General features: G+C 39.6%; 1 protein-coding gene across 1 annotated transcript in view; it reads left to right on the forward strand.

Annotated features, from left to right (window-relative positions):
• NPR3 (natriuretic peptide receptor 3) overlaps positions 1-21,265 on the forward strand; it is a 45,754-nt gene extending 24,489 nt beyond the window's left edge. Inside the window, exons 4-8 of the mRNA XM_030470884.1 lie at positions 2,841-2,976; positions 6,745-6,839; positions 10,029-10,164; positions 11,572-11,659; positions 13,892-21,265. Of these exons, the coding sequence (XP_030326744.1) occupies positions 2,841-2,976; positions 6,745-6,839; positions 10,029-10,164; positions 11,572-11,659; positions 13,892-14,003 (567 nt within the window). The 3' untranslated portion in view covers positions 14,004-21,265. The remainder of the gene's footprint in view (positions 1-2,840; positions 2,977-6,744; positions 6,840-10,028; positions 10,165-11,571; positions 11,660-13,891) is intronic.
• Positions 21,266-23,826: the final 2,561 nt, after the last annotated feature.

Consider the following 23,826-nt stretch of genomic DNA (forward strand, 5'->3'; position numbering starts at 1 on the left):
GGCTTGGGACAGTGTTCTACTAAGTCAGAGTGGTATGAGTTGGAGCAAATTTTGCACTCTTTTTCTCAGAGGATCTGTTGTAGACAGTCACAGGCAACAGGGCTGCAGAGTGAACATGAGCAAGCTCTGGTCAGGTGGAAAATGGAACAAAGACAGAGCAATCCCTTCAGAATTATCTGCAGCTGTTACTTTGCACTGTAATATTCCTCCCATCTCCAATGTTTTCTCCTTTGTAGGTTAGAGTAGTCCTACACAGCATGCAACCCATTCTCTGTGTAGGATCGTGGCAATTTCTAAATGACCAAGCAAGGTGAGATGCAGGAAAACATTATGCTCTTCATGGCATCCTGTATCCCATTTCAAGAACTGGTGCTTGAGCAAGTTCCTGGAATAATGTTAAAAGCAGCCAGTGTGCCCAACATATGGTTTGGCTGGAGAGTGTAGGTGCAGTCTCACCTGCAGACAGTGAATATTACTCTTTTAGAAGAAGATTTGAAATGGCACAAATTGCCAGAAGTTTCACCTTCCTTGGCAATGTAAAATAAAGTGCTGGGGTTCATGTGTAAGGAACTTAGAAGTGGCACAGCTGATCTGATGATTTTCTAATGTCATTTTTTGTATGTAATGTAAGGGCCAGGAGTCAAGGCAAGGGGCTGTGGCTGTAACCTCCCACATTGCCAAGTGAGTTTTGACAGGCCTTATCTGGCAATCTGCAGTGTCTACAGGAGGGTTTTGAGGCTGGTGGCATTGGTAGATTTCAGATTGAGCAAATTAGCTGACAAAATAGGTTTTGAAGGCTGCTGTGCTACACTGAGAGGTCTTTGCCATGGACAAAGGAAGTGACAAATAGCTTTTCTTGAAATAGATGCCAGGCACAAGCTGTAAATCAGCCAGCAGGGAGGTAGAGCAACTAGAGAGACTAATTTCTCTCCTGGGAGAATGAGTGTCACATGAAGAAAGCCCATGTTTGATCATCCACAGGCCGCTTGGACTCTAGTGCTGGCACATAAAGCAGTTGTCGAGCTTTGTGGTTTCTTGGTTTTAGTTTTTTGTTTTTTTTTTTTGAATTCTGAAAAGTTAAACCCCCCATTGGCAAAGCCTGCCCCAGTGTGCACTCTGTCCGTCAGCTCTTGTTATTCCACTGAAAGCCTGACTTTCACCTCCTCTTTCATGCCTTCTTCTTAGGTTAAAATAACTGCAGCTGCCTTTTGGTCTTTGGCTGTCAGGCTGAGCTGAGCTGTTCTGTGTCTCCTATAGCACTGTGGGCTCTTCCCCTAAAGTGGTGGTGCATTTTCTCAATAAAACAAAGGTTGGAGTTACCTAAAAGTCAAATTTTAAATATCAGAGCAATGTAAACTTTTGTATTATCAGTGAATAATTCTGAAATTCTCCTAAATGTTCGCAGCTGGTTTAACAGTGAAGGAATGTCTTGTGTGTAATTACGTTACCAGGGGCTTGGTTAGTTCGGCTTAGCCAATCAATTATGTAATACTTTTTATCTATGGGGCAGTTATTTACTTAACTGGCTACATGTTTTTATCTTTTAACATTGTTAATGTCCAGCTGAAACTGTCAGAGTTAGAGTATCACTTTATTTACCAACATTTTAAATTGTTTAGATACATGGAGATGGAAGATAAGGTAAATGTTTCTTCTATCCAGAACATTTGTAAAGGTGGGTTATTCACTAGAAATGGCAGCAAGAGACCTCATAATGTATAATTGTTGGTTATGTCTTTGCTAGAATGTCAGGAGTTTTTCCATTGTAATGCAACTGTGAGTGAATGGGAACATCTTTCTTGCAGCTGAAAAGATAATTCATTCTGAATTACTGTGCATCAAACCAGGATGCATTGCGCTACTGAGATGCGAGTGGCTGCTTATAGAAGAGGAGTAGCTGTGCTGCTAAAGCCATGTGTGTCTGTTTCTGCTGATGGGTCTCCATTTGAACTCAGCTCCTAAAAGAAATACTTCATCACTGAAGCACTCCAGGCTTCTGTGAACAAACCTGAAAAGTTTCTGCAGCACTCTTCTTTTAAGTGTTGATGTTATTCACAATGATGTAGACCAAAAGCTGTAGGTTGCCTGCGCAGACTCGTGGGAAGCAGACCTGGTTGGCAGCAGTCTTCTTTTATATTAGGGTTAGAAAACAACATCTCATTCATTTCATGTCACTTACTGAAAAAACTGTAAAAGACAGGAAGCTGTTCTCCTGGCAGTTCCAGAGAACGCATTACTGTAGAGGGTAAGTAGTTTCCTCCATTGCTCATTTGCTAGTGGAGAGATGCTCAGCTGAATAAGGGCCAGAAATGGAAGTGGTAATCATTAAACAAGCAAATCCACCAGTTGCGCTCTCCAAAAAAAATCATGGCAGGCAGAACATACTTCCCAATCCTGAGGGGTGCTAAGTCCTCTGCTCTGGGGGAGGAGGACATGCTCGGTGCTGTGGGGTGAGGGTGCTCAGCGCCTCCCAGAGTCTCTTATAGACAGCTGCAGAATTGGTGCGTCTGGACTTGGGAACTGTGATCTGCAGATTTCTCCCCTATCTGCAGAGCTATTCAGACACAACGTTAAAGTGTGATTTGAATGTTCAGAGTAACAGATAGTGGTTAGCTGTTCTTAAAAGTGGGTCACAAGTTGCCATTTTCCCCCTGGGTTTTTGTTGGTTTTTTTTCTTGAGACACATTCCTTTGCATTCCAGCAGTTGAGAAAATAACCCTCCAAATTAGTCAGATTGGTTAATTTGGATATTCCCGCTAGTTAATCAATTCCATAGGGAATAAAAGTTTTTCATGTGTCAATTGCCATTGCTTTTTTTCCTTTTTTTTTTTTTTTTTTAGGCGAACATGTTTGTGGAAGGATTCCATGATGCTATTCTTCTTTATGCTCTAGCTTTGCAGGAAGTCCTGAAGTTTGGTTTCAGTAAGAAAGATGGTGAAAAAATTGTTCAGCAAACACGGAACAGAACATATGAAGGTAAGAGTTAATATGGAATTCCAGCTTCCAGAGTCAAAAAAATTCAGGTATTTGTTGTGTGCAGGGTAAGGACCTATGCCTGCTCCATTCTTAAATGAGAAGGAAATAACCATATGAAACCGCATACATCTTTAAGGCTGGCTCACATACCTCCCCACTCTGACTTTCTTTTGAACCACCCTTTGAGGTCTTACTCAGCTCAGAAAACTCCTAACAATTTAATGACCCTCACTGATGTTGTGAAAAAATACCAATACTTTTCTCAGGCTCCTTCTTTGTTTTTGAAAAGATTACAGCTGCTCACTTTACTTATGTGCATCTATTAGCTCTGAGATTGCCTCATTTTTTCCATTTGACTTTTTTATCTTAAAAGCCTGGGAATAGATAGAAGCAAGCAGGTGCCAGGTTTTTTTGTTTCTCAATGGGTCTCCTTTGGGCCCCTGAAAGATTTCCCCCCAGCCTTCTTTCAGGAGCTGAGCCTGTTATCTCAGAGGCAGCAGCTGAACAGCACTCTGCCTTTCTGTGCCTGATCCTGTAGGTTGTGGTTCCACAGTGCAACTGGCACTTGTATGTCACCCTGCTGATGCAAGGTTGTGCGAGTGCTTTTGCCAGGTAGGGATCATCATAAACTGATTATTATTGGATTCATCAGTCATATCTTAGAATATTGCCCTCTATCTCTTAGAATACTCCAATCTTCTGGTGTAGGATTGGCAAGATTTCCTATGGAAATACCTAAGAGAAGGAAATATTTCCCCTAGAGAAAGAGTGAATGATAAATTTGAATGTGCAAGGAAAACCTCAGTGGTTAGGTTCTCTGCTCTAAGGACACACTGGACCTAGTGGAGGAAGGCAGGAAGGATAGCAGCTCCTCTTTTCTGTTCTCATTTTTTGTCCTGAAGACAAGGCAGAAGGGTCCCAAGGGCAGCTTAAGGCAACGCAAGGGATTGCTTTAAATTATGCTGGTTGCAGACATCCCATAAAGAGCCCTGCACCAAATGCAGACTGTGCTTGATGTCCCACTACCTCCCTTTGCATCCGTGGTTTCCCAAAACACACTGTTTTAACAGAGGGAATCTGGTGTCTAAGGATTTGCTTCACTGTTTGCTTATCTTGTGTGTGGACAGATGCCCCAGCACAGCCTATCTGTGTTGTTTTTTCTGCTCCAGGAAGCCACAAGTTGGTGTGCCCATGCAAGATTTTTATAGCACCATGTGCTCCATGCAGGTTACATGGTTGATTCTCACACCTTGCAAATCCAATCAGGAAGAAAAAATGTTCTCTTTCCCCACTTGTGAAAACTGGTTTGTTGTTGCTGGCTGACCTATCAGACCTACTCTGAAAATGTAGTTGTCAAGTTGAGCTGTGAGGGTGCAGTTGAAAAGGTCAAAATGCCATGTAAGTCATATGCTAGCTCATCCCTGTGGCAGTACTTTGCTGGACACAGTTTACGAGGATAAAACTGATTTTGTAAGAGACCTTTAATTTGATGTCTTGCAAGCCAGTCGTTTTTGGAAAATCTTATCCTTTTTTTCTGCCTGTAAGCCGCTCTCTGAAGTGGATGCAGCATCTTGGAGTATGGTCCATGCATACATCCACCAGGCTCTACTGCAGCGCTGAAGCTTTATAATTCACTTAAACTTTTGCAGGCCTCAATGTTGAGAATTCCAGTTTCATTAATTACATTAATTTAGCTGGTGATAATGAGATATTTAGTTGCCAGAGCACCTCATTTTGCAGTTGGCTCTGAATAGTGGTCCAGCACAACTCCAGTAGAATGTGGATGCTGTTTCCTGCAGTGTTCACAGTCTGCCAGCCACATCTGCACAGGCAACATCATGTGCTTAGGAAAGGATAAGACTGAGGTGACCAAAGGATTTCTTACTGCTTGGGCTGTCAGAGACACCCACTATGACTCCAGGGCAAGTTTTGTGGAGAATATTTTCTATTCATGGGTATTTCCTCTGAAAAAGTAGCAAAATTTTCTGTATGTAGCTGTCTAACAGAACAAAAAAAGAGTCTGGGTAAAATCCTTTCACCTTCGTCCAAACACAGTTCTTCATCAAGGTTGTTTCAAAATTTCTTAAATATGTTTCTTATGGAAGAACATTGTAGGAAATGTTGACATTTCAAACTCTTTGGTTTGGTTCAGATGGAAAAGTTAAAAATTAGTCTATCCCATTAAAGAAAATCCATAGGAATTCTGAGTTTCAGCCAATTTAATACCTAATTCCAAAAACTGAGTTTTGGCTTTCTAGGAAATCCAGGAAGGATCCAGAATCCAAATTGTTGGATCCAGAATCCAAATTGCAAGGATGTTGCAGCTCGTCATAGTGGCCTCTTCCAGTGCTCTCACAGCCTGTTATGGGTTTTTATACCCATTCAGTTTTCCTGCAGTAATCAAATTGGGAATTGTTTGGTAACTGTATTGTAATGAAACAGATACTCAACAATAATCTTCTGGTGACTGCTGCACGTTTTGAAAATCACATTTAAGTTTGAACATTCCTAACATCACTAAATGGGAACAGAGACAAGATAAATAGGGATGTGTTAATCTGTTGCATGTTTGCTATCATCAGGTATGTTGAGGGGAATTTATACTCTGGCTGCATTTCTGACCTCTCTCTTCTGATGTACAGCCACTGAGAACTTGATTCTCTACTGCTTTGTGCCTGGCCTGGTCATGAAGTTGGTGTCATGTGGATGTATAATGATGTGTTTTTGATTTGCACTTGTGTAAATGCGTACCTTTGGTGTCAGGCAGTGGAGGATCATATTTTGGAATATCTAAGGAGATAAAGCGTATCAGCAAAGGCTTACAGTGTCTTCATCATAGTTAATTGCTATTGTGTAATGGATTTTAAGAACCTGTTTGACTTATAGCATAAGAGGTTGGAGCCACACAAGGGCCTGCATTGAAAGAAGTGGTTCAGACTGAATACAAGAAAGTGTTTATTCATCGTGCCCATTAGAACAAGTTGCCCTAGCGAGGTTCTGCAGTTACCATCCCTGGATGTTTTGAAGACTAGATAAAACCCTGAACATCTTCCTATTCTGACCTTCTGGCTGACCTTGCTCTTAGCAGGAGGTTGGACTCAAGACCTCATGAAGTCCTTCCAAGCTTGAGTTACCCTATGTCTATGATTCCCAGTTTTTACAGCCTAGAGCTTGTAAAGGAAGGAAGTGAACTGGGGATCTAAAAATATAAAATAAGCAGCACCATATTATGCAGTAAATCCTCTGTAACTGAATGCAGGACTTATGCATAGGTAGTGCACCTGGTGCCCCTTGTCCGTGCTGCTTCCATCAGATGGAGACAACACTGGATTGGCTTTATGGGTGCACCAGTCCCTTCAGTCCGTGGGGTGTAGGGCTGTGCCCCTGTGACCTCTGCAGCACATGAGCTGGACTTTCCTTACTGAGGCATCGTTAGGTATTTCAGGGTTAGGCTTTCTGTAAATAATTCACATTAAATATATTTGATTTTTATTCTTGCATGCTGGCTTTTGGATTAGATTTTTCTCACGTATTCCCTAAACAGCCTCACACATTTGATATTTAAAAAGGAGAAATGTTAAGAATTCAGGAATGCAGACACCGAGATGAAATTACAATTTCTTTTGGAATGCCAGCAAAAATGCTGGGAGACTGATGAGATTTCCTGTCATATCGGTCTGTAAAAACCTGTCCACTTGTTTTCTTGTTTTCCTTGGAAAGGCTCAGTATTTTAATTCATTTTCTAATTCCTCACATGCCATTCTGTAGGCATTGCAGGGCAGGTGTCCATTGATGCCAATGGAGACAGATATGGGGACTTCTCTGTGATTGGAATGACGGACCCAGAGACAGGTACACAGGAGGTAAGGAAACAAACACCATTGCAGTTGGCCACTGATGAATTAGCCAATGTAATCCAACATGATATCATCTCTTTACTTGGTGGGCATCTGCTTATTTAATATACAATTTTAAGTGGTATTGCTTAATCTTATCAACCTGGAGACCAAATCCTTTCTGTAAATAACTATCTTGGATTAGTAATCCTAAATTTTTTTAAATTTTCTGAACTTCCTTTCTTTAACAAGACATCTTTCTTTGCATGATACTGGAGTATTTAAAGTTCAAAGGGTGAAATCTCAGAAGGCAGGTAAGCTAAGCACTGGCAGGGGAGGTACCTAATACCAGCTAAGCACTGGTAAATTCTGAATATGGGAAGTTATTGTTTAAAATGAGCAGGGCCTTTTATTCATTGGTAAGACGAAAAGTTAACATTATAGCAATAGGACTGCACAAATCACCCTGATGTATGAGCACAGTGAGTTACAGGTGTTTTAATCTTACTCTGTGGTCAACCACAGGCAGGAGTGCAGACCTTGTCTCGCCTTGTTTATCAGGCAGCAAGACCCGAGTGCCTTGTTTTCAATGTTTAAGAGGCATTTTAATCAGACAGCTCCACATACACCACGTGGGTTATTTCACTGGACGCAGCAGGAGTGGAGGCAGCCAGACTGTGAAAAACAGTCTATGAGAAATAGCACCAGCTGCACATAGAGAATAGCACGACTGGCTTGAGTTTATTAATAAATGCATTGCCCTAACTCCAGATGCAGTATAAAGCTTCTGTTAGTTGCAATGTCAGCATCAACCTAAGCTTTGCTGGCCTCCCGTGTTTCATCAGTCTCAACTATAAAGCAGCAGCACGTCTGAGCTGGACATTTCTACATGTGGAATCCAGTGAAGTTATATTGTTCCTGTCTCTGCTGTGGCAGAAATAAAATTCAAGAAGCCTTTTTAAAAGCATCAGGTTGTCTGGTGTGTTTCAGTGTATTTTGGTGTGTAAAAGTAACTGAAAAACTACAGCAGCAAACTGCAGACACTCCCAGGGATAGGAGTAGTCATTAACTGAAGCTAGGAGTACAGTTTGATCGGGATAACTTTGGTTTGAACAACTTGTATCTCTTCTGTTTGTTCACCCCATTAGCTTTTTCTCTCACCTCTCAATATAACCCCCCTCTCCTACCCTTCCTTCCATTGCTCTTTCACTCACAATTTAAACTATCTTTTATTTCTTTGATGTTACATTTCACCTTTTACCATATTGCTCATTTTAATTTCCCTCTACTTTGTATGTGATGTTTATAAATATACAATATACAGTAACATAAATTAACATATTTTACATGTGGCTACTTACTACTTATGTCTGCTACATTCATTTCGACCCTCACGCCTCACACTAAAAACATGGTTTCTTCCATGCCTTGTTTTATTCATTTCACCAGTTTTTTGTGTGTCTGTATGAGAATGTTTGTCAGCTGAACTGAGCCAGATGAATGGGTGTTTGGGCAGAGCCGATTTCCCAGGTCCATTCACAGAGTTTAAAGCTAGAAGAAAACACTAGATGACCTAGTTTGACCTCTGCAGGCATGTTTCTTGCTGTTGTATGAAGCCCTGTAGTTTGCATGTGATGAAAGCTCACACTGTAACAGGAATTGTTTTTCATTTGGAGACACTGAAAGAACAGGGACTGCCTCATTTGCTCCCTTGATGTTTGTTCCACTATTTAACTACTCTTGCTCTTTAAAAATATATATCCTGCTTCTGATCTGAATCTGTTTGGTGGCTGCTTATAACTATTTGGTCTTCTTAAGGTTTTCTGTATGCTTGCAGACTTAGTAAGCTATGCTGGTAGAGAGCATCCCACTCCTGTTTGATAAATTATAGAGTCTCTTAATGAACAGCCTGCTGCCTGCAAATGATTTCAGAGGTTTCTTCCCTCTACTTTTTCCAGTTTGCTGAATTTCCCTTTATTTTTGAACGAATGTTTTAAAAAGGTCTTCTAAGGATTTAGTCACAAAACTAAATAACTTCTTTATTTTGTGTGAAATCTACCTTTCTATACCTAACCAGGGCAAATGTTATTTTGTAACTCCTTTCAAAATCAAGTTTAGGTGAAAGATTTGAGCAGGCTGTCAGTGGCTTGAATTCTAAACCCAGTGTGTTAATAGATGGGTTTTATCCATGGTAGAACAAATACGTGCTTCTGCAATTGTTTACTACTTCAATGTCATGATATTGTACTATTGTACCTAGGGTTTTTTTGAGCTGTTTTCCAATGAGTGACCTACTACTAATAGCACAGTTCAGTCCTGCAACTTTGCAGTAGACCCAACATACATTATTTTGGATAAAGCCTGGATTTACTGTTGAGGACAGGACTGAAATTCTAAAGTATCTTGATGAATTAGTCTGAAATAATGGTCCATTCTACCAGAATAATAAGCATGAAAGTCCCTTTCTATGTAAATGTCAACAACTGCATAAATAGAAAGTGGAGAATGGCAGGCTCCATCATAGTTCTTCAGAAGATTCGAAGGTTTTAGCTGAACATTATCAAGTACCTCCAGATCCTTGCAAACAGAAAAGTCCAGGCTGGAGTGTGTAGTAAGGAGCCTTGGCACATTTGGAATGGTACTTTCACTTAGGTGTGTGACAGTCCTGAGCACTCAGCCCTCTATGGAGCAATTGAAGAAAGCCCAGGGAGAGCAGGAGGAGAGTTCAGAGGGTTAAAAAACACTGCTTGAACTGGGTTTATATGGAAGAGAAGCCTTAAGGACACACCAGATGCTGTGAGTATGTAAAGCAGTGTTTCAGAAAGCAAGTCTGTCCATTGGCAGTTTGATAAGTAGTGATACATAATTGCAATAAGGGTGATTTAGGTTACCTTAGCAAAAACCACTGGCAGCAAGGATAGCTGAATTCCAGAATAATTGCCTGCAGGAATTGTCAAGTCTCCATCTCTGAAGGCTTTTAAGAACAGGTTAGATAAACATCTATCAGGAACGCTTTTGTTCAACTGATCCTGCCCTGGGGCAGGGCATGCACCACATAACCTCCTGCAGACCCCTTCAGCCCTATTCTTTGTGATTCAACACCCTGCCACAGCCGTCCAAGTGAGTGATGCTGCTCTCTTGTTTAGTTTTACTTCCCTAAATTTGTCGGAAAACTCTTTTCATTCCTTTCTTTTTTTTTTTTTTTTTTTTGCATAGGTGATTGGGGACTACTACGGAAAGCAGGGGCGTTTTGAAATTCGGTCAAATGTGAAATACCCTTGGAATCATGGCAGGCTGCGACTAGATGAAAGCCGGGTTTCAGAGCACACAAACAACACACCATGTAAATCATGTAAGTTTAGTGACTTAATGCTTCTGCCCAGGCTGTCAAAGAGAGGAATCGATGTGGTGATGCAACGTAATGGGACATACTAAATTCCTTAGCACAGTTGTCCAATTGAGACATCGTGAGTATGTCGCTGCTGACTGTTGGGGAAGTTAAGGTCTGGCAGCCGTGGGTAATATGTGGTCTGAATTACTTTCCTGAATTTAAACATGACAGTAATCATGATGCACAGCCTGTGGCCCTGGAGACTTTAGGACTTTCCAGGGGCTAAAATCTCTTTTAGCCAGAAATCTAGAATCTGTTTTACCCAGAAGGAAGGACGTAACTGAAACCCCAAATAGAGAATAACCATATTGATGATTAGCAGCTGGGAAGGCGGTGTTGATGGGAGCAGTGTTCTCCCAGTGCAGAATGATTTTCAGTGCTATTGAGAGGGCACTGTGAGGGGCCAGTAGACAGAGAAGAAGTGAAGTCTCTGAATCCAGAAGGCTATAACTACTCTCCACAGAGACGGTGCCTTTGTTTTGCAGTGTACTGACTTTACAGATCATGTTGTAGTGAGCAGGACATTGCAGGGAGATGAGGGTAGGAAGATATTGGTGCCTCAGGGGCAAAGAGTGATCTCAGCTATTCACAGGAAACAAATTGCTAGTCCTGCAGTGAAAAGGTATCTGCAGTTTGACAATTCTTCAATTCCTGAAAAACCTGTGTTTGCACATGCTGTAGAGGCTATTTCCGGCCCACACCCTTTATGCTTAGCATGGTGTAGCTATGCACCTTCTTCCACAGATTCTGATGTACAGACAAAATTGCATTGCCCTTTACAAAGTAACAGTCTGTACTTGGGCTCCCCCTCAGCCACTGTGCTTCTTGCTCTGCCTCTGCTGAGATTTGAAGCAAGATGAAGCTCATACAGGTTTAACTTGAAACAACGTATGTTCAGAAAAAATAAATTGAGTAACTATTGGATAATCATACATTTGTTTTAATAAACCTGGGTGATAGAGAGTTATGATGCTAGGTGAAATGAGTTTGTTTCTGTTATAATGACTCAGGGCATATTAAGTGCTGATTCCTATTATGTGCTTCACTGTAATCCCAGACTATGTAATGATTCAGACCAACCTGTCCAGACCAGTTTCCTAACAACATTCCTGTGCCTCATGTCTCTAGAACTGTGTCTTCATTTGACACTGATCTTCGGGGCTTGTTTAACCCCAGAAAAGCAAAGACAAAAAATAAACATGCAGAAACTGGAACTAAGAAACAGGTTCCCATGGAGTACTGAGCTCTGAAAGGCTTTTGTATTGTCTGATGTTGGTCACTCATTTCCTAGTTGTGTGTGTTTTCCAATATGTGAATGCAGATAGTTCTTAATATGAACCCTGATTGCTTATTTTTCGCCTTTTCAAGCAGGTGGTCTAGGAGAATCAGCAGTTACAGGAATAGTGGTGGGTGCCTTGCTCGGAGCAGGATTGCTAATGGCTTTTTACTTTTTCAGGTTAGTCCAATTCTTTGAAAGTTCTGTGAATTCTTTACTCCAAAACCTCAGCTCCTGGCAGCACATCCTAGACGTGAGACAGGGAAGCACCATAATAATCTCTGGTAACATTCCCGTGCAAGACAGTTAGCACACTTCGGTTGTCCTTTTGTGTATATCCAGATAATTTTATTAACTCAAGGCCTCATCCTGTAACCACTTACATCTCTGAGTAACTTTACTTAATGGAAGTAATTCCAATGAGTTCTAGTCACCCACAGTTGCTTTAGTAAAGCACAATGGCCTCAAAAGCTGCCTGTGTTTGGTACTTCTTGCCAACACAATTGTGCAGGCTGTGATTGTGCAAGAGATTTATATCACTTGCCTGGTACCATGCTTAGTTTTTCAGTATTGAGCAGGATTGTACTGAAAGCTAGAAAGAGATTTCTGTTTCAGTAGAAGAGAGAATTTGGATTTCAAAGCTGTGCATTTAACTTAATAAGCTGAGGTCAGTGCAGGGTGATCTGTGTTTTATTCCTGGTTAAGTAAAATAATTCTTTCACATCTAGTCAGAGATTTGATCCTACACTGACAGAATAAATCAGTTATACATGTTTAGTATCTTATATATACTTTAATTTATCTTTTTATGCTATGGAAGAGAAAAGGAGAATAAAATTAACCTCTGCATATAAGAATCAAATAATTCTATCCAATAAAAATGTCAGTTTATAAAAGAATGTTAACAAAATTAAAAAAAACCAAAAACTGCTCCAGTTCACCATCACATTTCCAGGGTTCCAAAGATCCCAGAACCAGGATTATTCATCAGGTGCTTACAACTAAAATTCTGCAGTATGATTTTATTCTTACATGTGTTTGGTGCTTATAATAAGTTGTTTGAAAGAAGATAAGTTAGCCAACACTGATTAAAGACTCTCTTTAAAAGAAAAAGAAAATACAAGTCTGTCTTTCTGTCATCAGAGTATGTCATCAGAGGTTCTTGCGTCTTTTATACATTCTTAATCTGAGATGGCAGTTTTGAGCTGTGTTTTTTATCACTGCTGATACTGAGGACGGAATTGGTATGTGAGGACATGAAATGAGGCTAAAGACATATCCTGGGCAGAAGGAAGCCTCTGGTACTCTGTCAGATGTATTTTCATGTATGAGACACCTAAAGACACATGGGTGAATTTCACCCTGGAGGTCTGATTGCACTCACTCAAAGTAGGTGTAGAGGGACCATCCTCTAATTCCACCATTAGAGTAAACATATGAAATATAACATATGAGGATGTATGGGTCAGATTTTCAGAAAATGTAGGTCTAGCAATTATGTGCCTGGAAGCAACTTGTAACTGCAGCTTCGGTACCTTTCAAACCGTATGTATCTTCTGATTACATCTCATTTGGATCTGTAATTACCACAACCAAGCATGCAGACTTAGCATACAAGCTTTCTGTCATGCATCTTCACAAGCAGAGCTGTATGAATTTGGGGTTGTACTAATGCCCTTTGGAAAAATTGGTCCTGAAACTGAGTAGAAGCAAAAATGCGTGAAATATAGATATGAATCTTCTTAATGATTTTCAGGGGAGATTTGGATACTAAAGGGGAAACTGAAAGGCAATCAGAGGGCTTGTTTGACGTATAAAGTAACATAACAGAATTCTTCAAAAGGCCCTAGAGGAAGGCACACAGGAAAAACTGTGTCTGATGCATGAGCAATTGTATTTATTTCTTATCTACCCTCTACATCCCTCTTCTTAATTCATCATATTACCTCCTCTGACATTACAAACATAGTAGCTTTCTCAGAGGGAGAAGGGAGGATTAGTTAGTTAATACACACTTTCAGTGAGAAATGCAACTGAATAGTCAGGTCTCTTGTTTGAACTCCGCATAAAGTGCTCCCCCACCCCTGTTACTGGAAAGAAATTTGGCTTTGATCAATACAAAGCAGTGATGTGACACAGTTCACATGACACTAGATCAGAAATGTTCAAAGAAGCAAATGTCTGTGTCTTGGTGCTTTGAGACTGCTGTATAGAAATTAACAGGCATTCTTGAGCCTGGGTAAAATGTTTCGAGGCAAACTACTTTAATCTTTGACCAGGGTTTCACATTCTGCCATATTTCATTTTTCAACTGGCACCCAGCTGTCCCCTACAGGCATTTTTTATAAGGGAAGTCCTGTTACGCTATAGCTGGAGAAGGATTTCTCACTCTGTTCCTTTCCTTTCATGCAGAAAGAAATACAGAATAACTATTGAGAGACGAACTCGACAGGAGGACTGTAACATGGGGAAACATCGGCAGTTACGTGAAGACTCCATTAGATCTCATTTTTCTGCCGCATAAAGAAGAAGAAAAAGAATCCCATTCTTCCTAGGGCAAAAAAGAATTAGGGAGAAAGACACAACCAAAGATGTCAGTGTAAAAGAGGCTCTTGAAGAACTCACTCTTTTAAGCAGTAATTTTGTTTTAGTTTCTTTCAGAAGCTCAGGAATGATTTACTAATCACATTATGCCACATGGCCTTTCATCTCATGAAAAAAGATGATGCAGTTTGATGTTACAGGATGTACCTAGTATGTAAAGACAGTATTTCTTAAGGCATATATTAAGGGCAGCAGATCTGGGTTTAGTTGATTGGGAATGCCTCATTCTGTTCCCTCTTTTTTCTTTTTTTAGCTCCTACCACCTCCTTCCTTAATTGTATCTCACCCATGGATATCAAATATGGTTTCACAGGCACAGGTGTTGGTTGCTGTCAAAAAGAAGAAAGGAATTCATTTGGGGTATGATCCTGCGTCACTGAATCATTGCCATTGATTATAGGGGATACAAGATTGAGCATATGGAGTTTAGTTCTGGGAGGGAACTGGCACTTGGGTGTGCACTTGGAACTCCATTGGGGTGTAATTAGCTCCACTGAGAAAGTCAGGCAGGTGGAAACACACGCAAAACAACTCCTTGTTTGTGTAGTATCACAATCAAAAGCACTGATTCTCCCTCTTGGATGCTGGGAGTTAGGAAAAACTCCAGTGAATGATGAGGAGTTTCACTGATAAGAGATAGAGAGAAGACAATCAGGCCTCCAGAGAGGACTGGCTAATTCCTCAGTCTTATGTGTGTTTTACCAAGCTTCTTACTCTCCACTGCCATGACTTTTCAGAGAGACAAATATAGTCCATGTAGGGCCTGCTCCTGTTCCCAGTGAAGTCGATGGCAAAAATCCCATAAACTTCAGTGGGCACAGGACTGCATCCAAAATTGTAAATATGAAAGTGTTTGTATAGCTGACACAATTCAAAAGGGGATCTTTCTTTGTGTAAAAATTACATTCCATGCTACCATTTTACTTTTAGGATATTTTTATCTTGTATTTTTCTATTAAAGTATCTATTTTTGATTTGGTAGGATTAAAAATTAAGGAAGAGGATGTTTTGAAGACGTATTTTTTATGACAGGAGTAACATGCAGGGAAAGTCAACAGCTGTAAATACCTTTTAGAACTAGTATTTAGGGGACGAGAAGTGACTTTATCGATAGTAACAGACTTTGCCCCGCTTTCTTCTCCAGACATGTGCAACATTCAGACAGTTATTTCAACAATATAAATGCAGTAATTGAATTGTCTATGTGATGTTGGCCCTGATCCTGAAAATAATGAACTTTTCAGATTTTAAATAGTCCAGCATTAGTCAGTGAGACTAACTATTCATGTGTGTACAATTAAACACACAAGGAACTACCTTCAGGAATTAGGGTGGTAAAATACTGCTCTAGGGCTGACTTTAGTCTTGCTGCCGTCGGTATCCCTGGGACTTTTGCCATTGACTTTACCAGGAGTAAAACTGAATCTGTGATGAATTAGCTACTGACAGGTTATTTTATACTAGACAAAGGAGAGCTCTGTGCTTTCTAGTCAACAAATGGAAACAAACAGTACATATTATAAATGTGATGAACAAGATCCATAAAAACATTGCCAGTGGGAAAACGCAGCTATGACTGTGGTTCTAGTGCATGGAATATTTTGGTTTATCCTATTTTGATTTCATAAGTAGAACTTTCTCGTCTCAGCAGTCATAGTCAGACTTGAAAGTTAATCTCAAGACCAGCCCTAAAGCCTATGTTCTACAAAAGTTCTAGGCCCTGAGAAGCCAGAATGCCAATTCAGAGAAACCATTTCAGGGTAGCTGGAAGTGAATGAACAGTGAAAGCTGGCTCTGCCTTGTTTCTGCTGTCTTTTGTTTGTTAATGGGGAAATACCTCATGGAGTGTTTACGTGTCCTCTTTTCCTTATGTTTCACTTGCCTTTTAGCATAAGCAGGGTTCATCCCCTGCCCTTGTGAAATACTGTCCAATGTCCCAGGTAGACAGAGAGAAAGGTTTCCTGACTGCCAGGGCAGCTTCAGTATAGCTGGTGGATGTAGACCAGGTAGATTTGGTGTCTTTAGGACTCATTGTGGTAGCTGTTGTTTACAGAATAAATTTCCATCATCCCATTTCCCAGTCTGAGTCTGTGTGACCAAAGTAACACTGTAGTCAATGAACAGTTTTCTATGGGCACCAGCAAACAACGTAGGCTAGAGCAGCATTCGTAGTGCTGTGGAGTTGGGGAGAAACAAAGACTTCCTGATCAGTTTTGGGAATTCTTTTCAAGCAGTTGAGTTTGTCTAGCCCATGGGCATGCATAAGGTTTGGTTTATTTTTTAAATAATTTCCCAGGGAGTTTTGATCTACTTCTTGTTTTGCAAATATGGCTTTCAATATTTTTACTTTCTTTCATCCATTTGACTACTTTGCCACAGAAAAAGTGAAGGAAAATTTTTAAATATGTAAAGAGGGTATGATTTGAAACATAAACTTTTTTGAAATTGTTTGTTAGGACTGGTCTTGCAGTGTGAATTAGTACTCAAATAATCACTAGTTAGAGAGCAGGACAGTAGCGTAGGTCTGCATTTTTCCTGTGCTGTGCACAGTCAGGTCAGACCAGAAGACAGAAGCCAGGAGGTGTGGCTGGGACAATAAATTGTCAATACAGCTCTTTTATTGTGTAAACTGTAACTAAGCATATTTAAAAAAAAAAAAAAATGTAATGAAAGGCCACTTTTTAGATAAAAAGATAATAATTATGTATTATGTAGGGTTTTTAATCATGACCTCAGGAACTGTTTTTATGACATGTCTGTTGGTGGGATGCTGATGAGGGCCTAGCCAGACTTTACATCCCAACACCTCCCGACAAAGGTAGACCTTTCTTTCACATTAAAACATTTTATACCAATGGGCTTTAATCTTTCTACATTGGTGCGCATCTACCTGTTCATTTTCCCCATGGAAGTGTGGAGATCATTTAAGACATTTCATGTAAGTAGATTCCTGTATAGCATAAATAAACTTGCTCTTCTTAGCTGCCTTTCACAGGGCTCTTACTAATACTTCCCGGTCTTTTATGGACCATAGATCAAAAACTGCCTGGAGTTTAGATTATTCAGCAGAGAGATTCTTTACCAGCTAATGCACTTTTGCTTTCTGGATCATCTGCATTAGCTCAATGTCACAATGTTTAGGCTTCAAACTATGTAAGGGAATGTCTAATTAAAATAATAGATTCTCAAAAGAGTTTTCAAAACCTACATTTTTAGCTTTAACAAAGTGGCCATATTAAAAATATAAATCTGTATTACAGAGCAGCACAAGGAGGGCTTAGACTCAGCTCAGTACTTTAGAACACACTTTAAATACACTCAACTTCAGCTAATAAGAGCTTTGCTCACTTGGGACCAAAGGGTATGATCATGGCCATGGCTGAATGAAAGGGAATCTTGCCGTGTGCTTGAATCAGAGAAACGTTGGCCCCATAGGTCATATGTTTATTGCTAAATCTTACTGTTGTGCCTGTTAAATTGAAATTGAACTAGTGGCTTCATACTAAATTTTTTTTTTTTTTTTCACCGAATGTTTGATAAATTCTGCTAATTTAGCATTTTTTAAATTACCAAATGCTGATCAGCTTAATAGCTGATTCATCTCAAAGTCCTCTTCATGAGGGTTCTATGACCCGACTTTTACATTCTTATCTTCAACATGTAGACTTCCACTGCAAGTTGACAAAGATGAAGCAAAACTTGCCATAGCTAAGACTTTTGATTGAGAGTGCTGTGCACCTTGCAAGATTGTGGCCAGAATTCTGTTTATTAAAGGGTTATATTCGTTCACTTCTGAAAATAAATTTTATTTTCAATTTGGTTTTATTAAATGCTTTACTGCATTATTGAAAGTATTTTGTTGGTTTTTAATGTAGAATTATTAAGGTATATCTAATGCTTTGAAAACATTCGTGCTGGACAAAATAAGAGTGTGCTCCCTGACAGCGTGTTTTACTGAATGAATCTCTGATTCATTTTTTAGCTAGGAGATGAGATCACACTCCCATTAAGCTAATGAAAAAAACCCCTTTCGTTGATTCAGTGGAAGTAGACTTGGGCCCTCAGTGAAGTGTCTTCAGGCTTTAAACTCAGCATCTTGAGGCAGTTCAGAGTGAATTTCGCAGCTTTGCAGTAGAACAGCATCAGCCTTAGCTGACCTTGGCTCCGGCCTGATTTTCACCTCATGAATGCCATAATGCTCCTGGAAAGCCAAGAATAGACATCAAAGACGGGAAGCTAATAGTCCTGGTCATAAATTTCTTTGGCAATTCAGTCCACCTTTTCTGGAGCTCAAGACAGTTCCACATCCTTCACTACCCTCCTCTGTGCTTCAGAGTAGCCATGTAGCTGGTCTGTTTCTTTAAATAAAGCAGTTAAGGTTATTTTTCCTCTTTTTCTCCCAGGGTGGTGCAAACACTTGAATTCTCCATTATTTTCATGCTCTTTCCTCTAGCTTCAGAAGTACTTTGAAAAGAGACAGCCATTTTCCAGCATTTAGTCAGAAATGCTCCCTCTTCACCGGGAGGTGGCTTTTGCATAATTTCAGGCATTGTCATTGCTGTGGCACTGCTCAGCCGCCATCACACCTTGTGCTGGCCCATGGCCACAGTGGCTGTTACTGGAGGTCTAGTCCCAGAATTGTCTGACGTTGCCTGTGTTTTAACTAAATAAAGTTGAAAAATCAGATCAACCAAAAACTTTCTGAAGTTTAATCTGAATTTTTCACCTGGCATCCTTTCCTTTTAAAAACACCCAAGCCTTCTATAAATAATTGTGGTTATAAAAGCAATCTCATTAAAGTCCCATTAAAGTTAAAATGTTTACTGGGTGCCACTTGGATCAGCAAAAATGCACTAGTCCAGGCATGGTGAGATGATGCCAGGTGATGTCAGCCAGTCTTTCTTTTTTCCTAAATCCTAATTATTGTTATTATAAAATGACATCAAATCTAGTGACCACTCTCTACAAAACAGAGCATGTGGGAACAGAAATGAAAGTTTCTAATGGTCCATTACCTTTTCTGTTGGTCAGCAACATGTCCTAGTAGCTTGCCTCACAACAGTAAGCGATGAAAGGATGAATTTCAGCAAAGTGTGTGTTTTGTAGGAGGCAGTTTTAGCCCTTTTTAGAAACGAAATATAAAAGTTACTTTTTGGAATATGTTTTTAAGGACATGCTGGAAAAAGTTTTGCCTGCAGATGTGTTTTTTGTGTCTCCTCTTCTCCACCCCTTTCTTTTTGCTGTTGAAAGCCCAAAAGGACTGTATGTGTGTGAAATCTTTTAAGTGGAAGAATGGAAGTGTTTGCAGTGTGCATATCCCTGCTTAGAGGCAGAAATGAAATCAGATGGCTTGAGGCCTGTATTTTTTGTATTCTTGAATACCTTTTAACATCTGAGCTCTGAAACTGATGGAAAATTATTGTTGAAATTAAAACAAATAGCTGTGAGAGACCTCAGACTTGGCTGTCTGCAGGGGTCAGCAAACTGTGTGGCAGACTTTGATAGTGTCTTTTCTCTTCTAAAGAATAAGAGGAGGCCTAAGCGCTGTGGTTTGCCCCACTGAAGCCTTAAGTCTGCCAGAAATGCAGCTCTCCGTTTATCTTGCCCATAGAGGAAGAAAGGACACAGGTTAATGATGTTTTTATGAGGTTACTGCTGGTTTTGATCAGGAAGACAATGCTGCCACAGCTTTGAGGCTTTCTTGGGCTAGTGTTTAATTATGTCCAGAGTATCATTACATAGACTGTTTTATTATGCTATTACTTCTTCCAGAATTTACCTTTCAGAATGACTCCTAACTGACATGCACCAAATTCACAGCATACAAAGCTAGCTTTCAAAAGGAGAGTCTTAGAGCTCATTCAAAATCTCTCACTAACCACTAAGTTCTTACTCTGCATCTAAGGCAAAGTATTCTAAGTAACCTGACACTGTTAAAGTTTGTATGTTAAGCTGTAGTACTTTAGAAATCTTATGTGGATTCATTAGGTGTTAAATCTTTGAAAGGTTAAAATCCACTCTGTGTGAACTGTTGCTTGGTGTTTCTGTCATGTGAATGTTTCTAGAGGACACTTGAGCAAGCAAGGAAAATGTACCAAAAAAGGGATTCAAAAAAATAATCTTCTTTTGTAATCTCAACTGGTATGCACAGGGAACACACAAGTCTCCTCCATAAACGATGACGAGAGGTCTTGCTACTGTTACACTACACCATCAGCAGACATAATGAGCACAGCTATGTTGGCTCATGCCTGGTGATGATCTGGATTTCTCTTTCTCGCATAGGTAGTGTGACGGAGGAACAAGCCACCTCTGAAAAGCCGATATCACAGTTACTAATCAGGTCAAATTTCTTGGTGCCATGTGAGATGATAAATGTTTTCTCCCATATTTAGTATCTCCCTGATGTTGCTTTGTGGCAGAAGTTGTGATGCCTTATGCAGTATAGGTTGCAAAGGATGAAAACATCTCTTGAGAATGTTGTGCAGTTGAGTTAGGGAGAGAGAAGAGGAAAAATGCTCAGGGATTGATTATACTACCGTGATGATACTATTGACTCTGTGGAGGATGGGATCAAGCTTTTTCTGCACAGTACACTGCCCTTATTGTTCAGTATCTGCTTTCTTGGAGACTCAGAAAGCTTATTCACCTTTAAATCTCACATAGCCCCCTTATCTAAAATTTAAGCAGGCTTTAAGTGGTTGTAGGAGCTGCTCAGGGTGTACCATGCCCTAAGGTTGTGTTTTCACCTAGTAACAACGTTGATTTTCTATGCAGGTCTAAAAGTGCAGAGAAGATTTGGGTAGAGTGATGGGATGAAAGTAATGGGTAGAATTTGCTGTGTTTCTTGTGCAAAGGGTGTAATTATCACAAAACTAAGAGGACTCAGGATAGACACTGTGGACGTTAACTTTGTCCCCCTTTTTTTGGTGATATTGTTCATTATTAATGTAAAAATACTGGACAACAGAGAAACCTAATACCAGTCTAGTAGAAAACAAACAGAAAGCTGCACAGTATATTGTACTGATGTAAGTAGAACTATCTGCATATAATGTGATTTTATTTATTGTTGTTGTTGTGTAGAGGAGAGTGCGTATTCATGACTGTGGATATAACCTTTGTTTATGTGTCTAATGTATTTTATTTCTTTTATGACTTGGTCATTTAAAATATCTACATTCATTGGTGTCTTTTGACTTTTTATTCTGTGCATTTTCTTTCACACATTTTAAAAATGGAAGAATATCACATAACCTAAATTGTAACAAAATGTTTCCATTAAAGACATAGGAATATGTTATCACCTGTTTCTGTGATGTCTTTTGTCACCTCTTTATTACATTCTTGGTCTGTTTCATATAGAGGATACTATCAGATGGTACGGAGTTACCATGATAGGAGGGTTATCCTGTGTCTAAGACCCAGATATTAATGGTGATTAGCAACTGATAAAATCAGAAATCAATCTAACCTTTCTTTGGGAAGAAAATTCACCCTTCTATTTTAAGGTCTGGGAAAGGTTTTAATCAGTATAAATAAACTTTGGGCATTTTTCTATTTCTCCTCAGTCCTCCAGAAATGCAATTAAATAGGAGCCAAATTATTTAAATACACTGGAACCTTAACTAGTAAGCATTAATTTTTATATCTTGCAGAGGCAAAACTTACACATTCTACTGAGCTATAAGTTCATTTCTTTGCAGCAATCTTATCAAATTAGGTGAATTTAATTCTGTTTCTTTCCTCTTCTATTAAATACAGTCTTCAAATTATCCTGTTTTGTCTAGCCTTTTGTTTTCTGTATGCATATGTCTGTTGGAGGAATGTTGCCCAGTTTAAGATTTGTGCTTGAAAGTATGCCAGACCTTTATAATCTAAAATAACTTGGAAATGAGTGTGAGGAAGAAGTATCTGATCACACTAGCATCAAAACTACAAGTACCAAAAATTCAAGTACCAAGAATTCACTGGAGAGTTGATAGAGAGATGGAAAGAACCTCTGGCTTAACTACAGACCTAAAATCTTTCTCCAGCCCAGGAAACAAAAAAGCAAAGAGTGAAAATACAGGCTTGGAGAGGCCCATTCAGTTAGGGGAGGGTTGAACTACTTTCCTAGCTGCAGTGCCTTTCACTGGTAAGTCTCTAAATATGTTACCAAATTTAATTAACTCAATATTGCCAATAAGGAAATTAATATTACAAGTTCAGGCAGCTGATTAAAGGTGCAAAGAGACCAACTTTCTGAAATTGTAGAAGATATTCCTGATACATGTTAGAATTGAGATGATTTTACATCTCTCTCCTCAGAAGTACACTTCTAATTGTATGAGTGTTGTACAGGTAGAAATTACTATTTCTCCTGCTTTTTCTTGATGGTTGTGCTCTTATGTCTTCATCCCATTGCAAACAGGAATTCTCTGGAAGAACCTAGAGATTTTCCAGTGTTTTTGTATAAAGTGTTGTAGAAAAAATTGTACAAGTAGTGTGTTGTGTTCCTAATAACTGCAGTAATCATTAAAGGTGTTTTGTGATCTTTTCAAACGTGCACATTTTCACATGACTCCAGTCTCCATTCCCTTCTAGCAATTTAAGATTCTAGTAAGAGTAAACTAAAGGTTAGTTTACTAATGTTTACAAATATTCTAAGATCCTAGAAGGGAGGTTGGTAATGAAACGTGCTTTACCCCTTCTATATTGTAGGCATACATTGTCAGGGAAGACGGCAGGAGCAACTTTTCACGTCTTGCCTTCATTGGCAGAAGTGGAAGAAATCTCATCAGCTTGTGTAAGCTAAAGCTCACTCCGGCTTGGGAATATGGCATGAGATAGTATTGACTGAATTTATGTTCAGCACGTGACCCTCAAGCTATTAGTGCATGTCTGACATGTCATTATCTTCACAGTGGTAGGACCTTCTTCCACTCTCACTATTTCTTTTTCCTTTTTTGATAGCTAATCCTTCAAAATGAATGCTTGAGATGTGTGTGATGAGTTGTGTGCATGTATACATATATTGGTATTTATGAAAGAGTTCATCCAACTGTGTTGGATATCTTTTTGTAAGGGAGTTATCAGCCAGTCAGAAAGGTAAAAATTTCCTTTGGTGAAACTACTTATGGCGATTGATCTTCAGTTGTAGAAATTTTGGATATCATTTTAGATATCCTGTAACCTAGCTGGACGCATTTTTGTGGCTTTCTTAGGAAACTATTTCTTGAGGAGCATTCATTACATTTCCGAAAAATTATGGTGGCATTTGAGCCAAATCTTGGTCTTGAACCTCAGCCAAAGTTTTCTTGAGTTGAAAGAGCACCACTGCCAGTAAGAAGTAATTGTACAACTGACAGAACCTCTTCTGTTGCCTCCTAGGAATAACCATAATTTACAGTCCGTAATGCCAAAAAGGGTCTTCCTGTGTATATATGCTACTCTTCGTAAATTTTCCCGAGTGTTAGGGTTGGTTTGATGGTCCTTAGTCCTCTGCCTTATTTCCCTTCCTATAAGTAATTATGCTGTTCAGCTATTTGTTCTGGCAGTGCAGTGGTTTATTATCAGTGTGTATTACTTCTTGACACTGCCATTCAATTTACACAATAAACCCCTGCTTTCAAATTTTAGATGCATGTATATATAGCTCAGAAACTAGCTGATGGCAAAAACTGTAACCATGGATTTGTGTTTGTCCAGGACAAGGGACATAGAAAGCTCTTGTCTATGAAAGCCCTATTCTTCTCCCAGCT

Source organism: Strigops habroptila, chromosome Z (genome assembly GCF_004027225.2).
Source record: "Strigops habroptila isolate Jane chromosome Z, bStrHab1.2.pri, whole genome shotgun sequence".
In the NCBI taxonomy this organism is placed as follows: domain Eukaryota; kingdom Metazoa; phylum Chordata; class Aves; order Psittaciformes; family Psittacidae; genus Strigops; species Strigops habroptila.